The 6,399-nt window shown below is 40.1% G+C and overlaps 1 protein-coding gene across 1 annotated transcript; it reads right to left on the bottom strand.

The window, feature by feature from the left end:
• Positions 1–2,466: 2,466 nt before the first annotated feature.
• Positions 2,467–3,638, bottom strand: LOC148037313 (uncharacterized). The gene is made up of 3 exons (XM_087677092.1): positions 3,518–3,638; positions 2,900–3,352; positions 2,467–2,771 (listed from the first exon to the last, which is right to left on the bottom strand). The coding sequence occupies exons 1-3, from the start codon at positions 3,636–3,638 to the stop codon at positions 2,467–2,469; spliced, it is 879 nt and encodes a 292-aa protein (XP_087533218.1).
• Positions 3,639–6,399: the final 2,761 nt, after the last annotated feature.

Below are 6,399 nucleotides of genomic sequence, written 5' to 3' on the forward strand. Positions count from 1 at the left end.
AGATACAAGATACTACAATATAGAATTTACCACAAAGCAACTCCCAATGGTTCATAAAATCTCTTAGTACTCGTGAGTATGAAAATATCATTGTAATATAGGACATACAAAGATAGATTTCAAATTTTTATAAATAAAAGTAAGACTTTAAAATAATTTCTAGACAGAGACATTAGGTATATAACTAGAGCATGTTACTATAGTATACTCCTTGTGCACCCTTGTAAGCCTATCTTTGGACAATGTGGGATTGCCATTGAGTTGACTTACCAATGTTGATTTAAAAAGAAACCTATTATTGTCAGCCTCCACTACTAGATTTACTTTGTCCTTTTCATCTAACAAAGAATCTACTACATGTCTTATCTTACTTGTGGATACATCCTCCTTTGAATCCACTCCATCATTTGTAGGAGTTGAAAATTCCTCATTTGTATCGGAATCCTAAAAATTTGAACTAGTGTAAGCATCAAAAAAACCTTCAGACCAAGGCTCCAACCACCCTTGCTTATGCTCTTTACCTTTTGGTTTCATTTGTAAAGGCTCACAAATGTGGTGAGCACTTTGTAATTCCCTTTTCAAGGCATCAATTATCTTCTCATAAGTTGAAACACATCTGTAATCACCTAAATCTGCTTCTTCCATGGTCTCCTTGAGATTCAACTCTCTCCATACATGCTCCTGTTTCTTATGGATATGTGCAAATTTCACACTATTCTCCTTGCACTCAAAATATGAAAGTCTATTCAAGATCCCTATACTATGTAGCATGTCCATCAAATCATAAGTGCACTCTTGGCCAACCATGCTCCCAACTTTGCTGAAGAAGATTTCAACTACATTAGATCTAGTCAAATGTATTGGAAGTATCTTATTTGAATGAAAGTTTTTAAAATATTTTATGAGAAGTACAACAAAGTGGCACAAGAGTTGTACATCTAGGAATGCCTCCTTACTAATAATTTTTTTTGACAATGTATATGTTGCATGTTTCATAATCCAAGATCTCCAAACTTGAAAAAAAAATGCCACTTTTGCTGCTAAATGGACTCTCTCCACCAAGCTGAAGTGTGAAGACAAGAAAATATCAATGTAGTCTCCTACAATTTCAAGGTAAGCTTGTGTTCCCACCATGCTCCTCTCTTTTCTATGTTTTCCATTATTTGCTAGCTCTCCCAAACACCATTGGACTTGCCTACTACACATTCTTTGTGCTGTAGCCCAATTTTGACGATCATCTCGCCTAATATCAGCTTCCTTGAGCATATGCTTGTCAACTAAAAAGAAATCATAAAAAATGGCAACATGATTCAAGGTAACCCAAACATCACCAAGAGCTAGTTGACGCTTTGGTTTGTCAAGGATATTGACAAGATTTTTTCCATTATGTATAAAATCTTGATCATGTAGACCAAAAACCTCTCCATTTGATAATTTGGATGAGAGAGGCCATCCATCCCATTCAATCTTGTATATCTGGTGCCATGTTTGTGAACATAATTAGCTAACATTGGTTTTCTTCATCGACTATCTCCATCTGATGCATGTCCAATAATAGGACCTATTATCGAAGCAAGCTTCTCATCCCAGAATGTTGAGATTTCACTCCATTATCGTTGGACAAAACTTGCATCAAACGGTGGCTTGTCTATGGGCTCTCTTTGTCATTGAGAGTGAAGGGCCATTGAGGTTAGTAGTGAGGAGATCATGCAACCTTGGTCCAACCCACATCTTTGCAACCTCAAACAAAGCTTTGGTATTTGCACTATATTGCTGGCCTCCCTTTGATCGTAACATATTTGTAGTTATGTCTTGCAAGAAGTCCCAGAGAGCAAGTTTTCCACCAAACTTTCCCAATCTATGGGCTTCTATTATATTGTTACAAAATCTCTTTACATCTCTTCGATTAAGAGACTCCATGTTATCTTCATGTAAGCTCCTTATTTTGACTGAAAGAGTTGCAAGCCGAAGTTTATACTTGCATAGTTTAAAAGTGAGTTCTCTTACATGCTTTTTGGAAACAAGTGTTGTTTGTTTTTGCTCGTGTCTAGTGAGATAATCTAATCTTCTGCCAAATCCAGTTCCCCTATGCCCTCTCTTCTCTTGGGATAACTTCTCCCTATATACTCTCATCCTAAAGTTAGAAATCTTAGGTATACCTTTGCAATGAGCACAAGAGAAGTCTGTGAATGGTTGCCCACTATTTGAAATACGTGGACAATCAATGTGATGAAACCAACCATCTATTTGAAAGCATGTATTTCCATGATTCAGATTTTCCCTGGTAAAAGGCTTTGAAAACCAAAGTTTGCCACTACATTGATCATCTAATATAGATTTCACATTGATGCTCTTCTTGCTGACGTCAATTATGTGACTCCATAAAACCCAACATAACAAGTTTAAACTTACCAATGAATTTTCATAATCTTTATGGTGATTTAGATATGAGGCCAATGGATCACCCTAAGTTGAATTTCTAGCCTTTGTAGAGACCATGAACTTGCTAAGAGATGTTTGTTTTGGATCATGCACTATACCCTTTCGAGGACGTCCACGCAATCCTATGAGCAATGGCTTGGATTTTTCCTTCTCCTTCAAAAATGCCTTTGTGTGCAATATTGATTTTGTATGCTCTATCAAAATTGTATATAGGTCAGACCTTGAAGGACACAAATGTAGCCATGTGTCATCATACTTGCACCTTACACGAGCAAAGCTTTTGTCTTTGAAGTCATGTAAGGTAGCTTTGATGACCTCAAAATCCCAATCTACATGATGAAAAGTAGACTTATATTATAAAACGAGTTTGATATTAAAAAGCCTAATCTAATGCGTAGCCTATTTTTCAATAGAAAGAACTGCATATATAAACTCAAACAAATAAAAAAGATAATACCTTTATGTTTCTCCATGTAAGAATGTAACTTCTCTATTGACGTCTCCATTTCTTTCTTATCATCTAGTTCTTGATCAACTACAGTATGTTGTATATCCACTTTTGTAATCCCTCGAAACATAATATAATTTTTCTCATGACGTTTATTTTGCATGATGTGTGTCCTCATGAAGTTAGAAAGACAAGTATAAGCGGCATGCTTCCCTTCCATTGAGCCCTTCCCATACAAGGAGTTACATTCGTTACACCAAACACGAACTCGAGATTCTCCATTGATATCTTCGTTGTGTAATTCAAACCTATCATCCCTTGAGATTGTTGATTGTTTTAACTTTAGCCTTATTCTATTGCATTCATGTTTCCAAGTCTTGAGAGTGCTTGGACTTAACAATTTTCTTTTTAGCTTTGAAGTGAGGTTGCTTAAAGCTTCATTTTGATCCTCTACAACTTGTTCTAAACATTGTCACTTATTTGGAGAATGTGGTTCATTCGTCAAACTAGCACACCTCTTGATGCAAACTTGAAGATTATCATTAAGAGTCCACCGCTCCTCTTATCACTTTTTAATAATATAATTGTCCTCAATGAAGTTAAAAGACCCATCTATGAGCTCATTACCTTCAATGTGTTCACGAATTCGAGCAAAGGTAGGTTCGGATCCATCTTTTCTTAGTCTCACAAGACCTAGAATTTCTTGAGTATCATCGAAAATTACTGGAATCTTGTAAAAAGCTCCCATGAAATCCAAATGAAAAATCACTTATTCAATTGTAAAACATGCATTCAACATTAAAGGATTGTTACCGAAGCATATCTTAATTGAATGAGAAAATATGATATTTTTAAGTGTTATCTTTATAAATTATAAAGTGGAATGCATTGTGGAAAGATCTGGATCTAAAATCTAATTATCAAGATGTGATTAATAATAGTAAACTTCATATATGAGTCAAATGGCTTGAAGCAACCCATACAAATATTACTCGAGCATGTAAAGCATTTACATTCTATGTGATGGCATGGAGATGGAGTATGATGCTCATGAGATGGTATTATATAGTACAAATTATAGATTGTATTCCATAGAGTTTTACAAAAAAGTATGATCTATTTCGAGGAATCTTTGGATCCATGAGTCATAGAGACTAGTAAAACTAGATAAGATGTTTTACAAAATATGGGAAGAGATTGCAAGATGTGGATTATTTAGTAAGGGTGAGCTAGGATAGGGCCAAGCTCTATGAGCGGTCTTTTTGCCTTTGTAGGATCAGTGCCACACTTCGTCCTCAAAAAGTCATCAAGATCTGCAGATGATACTTGCACGGCCCTATCATCTACCAACATGCGGTTCCTTGCCTTGAACTCTATTATGTCCATGATCTCTTTATCTGGAGCATCTCTCGACTCCCTATGTAACCACAAGCATTGGCCTAAGCACCAAAACTCAATGAGGCAGATGATGAGCCATCCAATTGCATACACATCTGACTTCTTACCATATGTAGACTGGCATATTGGGTCATAGATCTCAAGTGCAATCCATGGCCTTCTTTTCCTCTCCAATAGTCCCTTCCATCTACGCTCATCTATAATGTGCATGGGATCATCTACCCCCCCACATTTTCAATTGAGGGTTGGTCTTGTCATACTAGAAATAAGCATTAGACCCCAATCTATGATACCAATTCTTGGGGTGCTATCTCTAGGAAAGTCCAATACCATATTATTAACATGCAAATCTGAATGGATGACACCGGCATTATGCACGGTCTTCATCCCATCTACCAATGCATGAATAATATTTGGCATGTTTTTTATGACACCCACAATTCTGGCCATCTCCTCTACACTGGGCACCATGTCAGGACCAAGTCTAAATCCCATTGATGGCTTGTGTAGATGCTCAATTATTCTTCTGTATTTACATTCTGGACTGGTCCGATTCTGACGGGTTGGTCCGATCGGACGGTTGTCCGAGCGTCCGAGTCTGAGTGGTCCGATTTCCAAAATCGGACGGGTTGGTCCAAGTCCGAGTGTCCGAGTGGTCCGAGCGTCCGATTCTCAAAATCGGACGGGTTGGTCCGATCGGACGGTTGTCCGAATGTCCGATTCTCAAAATCGGACGTCCGATTCTGGGACTCGGACGGCCTGGTCCGACGGCGCGGACGACGGCCTGCGAGTTGCACGCGATGCCTCTAGGCTGACGTCTACTACACCGAATCGTCCAGCGCCTTCCAGATAGGTGCAAGACACTACAAGGGAATGCCAGACATGCCTGGAACCACTGTGGTGCTCAAATCGAACAGCACTCCAAGGATCTACGTTCGATTCTGGGACTCGGACGGCTTGGTCCGACGGCGCGGACGACGGCCTGCGAGTTGCACGCGATGCCTCTAGGCTGACGTCTACTACACCGAATCGTACAGCGCCTTCCAGATAGGTGCAAGACACTACAAGGGAATGCCAGACATGCCTGGAACCACTGTGGTGCTCGAATCGAACAGCACTCCAAGGATCTGTGCCCCTATTTCCCTGTTTTAGCCTGTTATACAGCAACAGAGGACCCTACTGTTTGTTTCTTTTTTTCTTCATTTTCTTTGTTTTTTCCTACCCTAAATGCATCCAAATCAGAAAGTAAATACCTACACTACTTCATTCCACAACATACATCTCAAGAAAGCAAAAAACCTACTTGCCAAGGAGATCGAATACCATCTTCAACCCCCTCGCTTCCTACCTATCTCAAGCACCAGTTCAGGGAAACCCTTACTTTGATGCTCAATTCGAAGCGCGCAAGCGCTCAAGGCTTGAATGGGTTGGTCCCGGCAATGGAACCAAAATGTGGGAGTTTTCATTCAACCGCCAAGACCCTCGGACCGCTTATTGATTCAAGCGTTCCAAGCCGAGTACTAATGGCTACCTCTCACATAGTCGACGCGCCATCCATATCTACGGGTGTAGTGAGCTTACCTTGATGCCGTTCGAGTTACCTCCTCTCCCACGCACTCCGGTAGCTCCACGATCCAAGTGCAAGCTTCAAGCAAGCTCCATCCTCAAGCTCCACGCTCCAAGCTCCATTGCCGCGAGTAAGACAAGAGAAGAGAGGAGACGATGGAGAGCTTCTCCTCCTTGGTACCTCACCCTCACACACTCACTCCCTCACACTCTCACACTCCCTCTCTCAAGCACAAGCTCAAGCAAGCAAGAACAAGAAGAAGAAGAAGAAGAGGAGAGCTACTTTTGGCCACACACAAGAATGAGCTTTTCATTCACTTTTCAACCTTATATACAAAATCCTAAATCCCTTTTGGGCGGTCATCCCCTTTTCCCCTTTTTACATGGCCGGCCATAGCCTAGGCCCTTTTTCCCATTGTCCTTCTATCTTCCTAGCTTCCTTTCCACCGCCCGTCTACATTTACAAATTGCACGGGTGAGAGCCCGGCGCTCTTTTACAAGATTTTAGGGTGCGCCTTTTTATTTTAAAATGCGCCTTTCCCCTT

Source organism: Lygodium microphyllum, chromosome 4 (genome assembly GCF_053477565.2).
Source record: "Lygodium microphyllum isolate KBCC chromosome 4, Lygodium_microphyllum_v1.1.10, whole genome shotgun sequence".
In the NCBI taxonomy this organism is placed as follows: Eukaryota; Viridiplantae; Streptophyta; class Polypodiopsida; order Schizaeales; family Lygodiaceae; genus Lygodium; species Lygodium microphyllum.

Excerpts from the sequence above, each read along its gene's own strand:
- LOC148037313 (XM_087677092.1), bottom strand. The coding sequence starts at position 3,638 with ATGGGAGCTTTTTACAAGATTCCAGTAATTTTCGATGATACTCAAGAA. Across the intron at positions 3,353-3,517 it reads AATTCGTGAACACATTGAAG|AACAAGTTGTAGAGGATCAA; the intron begins GTAATGAGCTCA and ends GACAATGTTTAG. Across the intron at positions 2,772-2,899 it reads TTACATGGAGAAACATAAAG|ATTGGGATTTTGAGGTCATC; the intron begins GTATTATCTTTT and ends TTCATCATGTAG.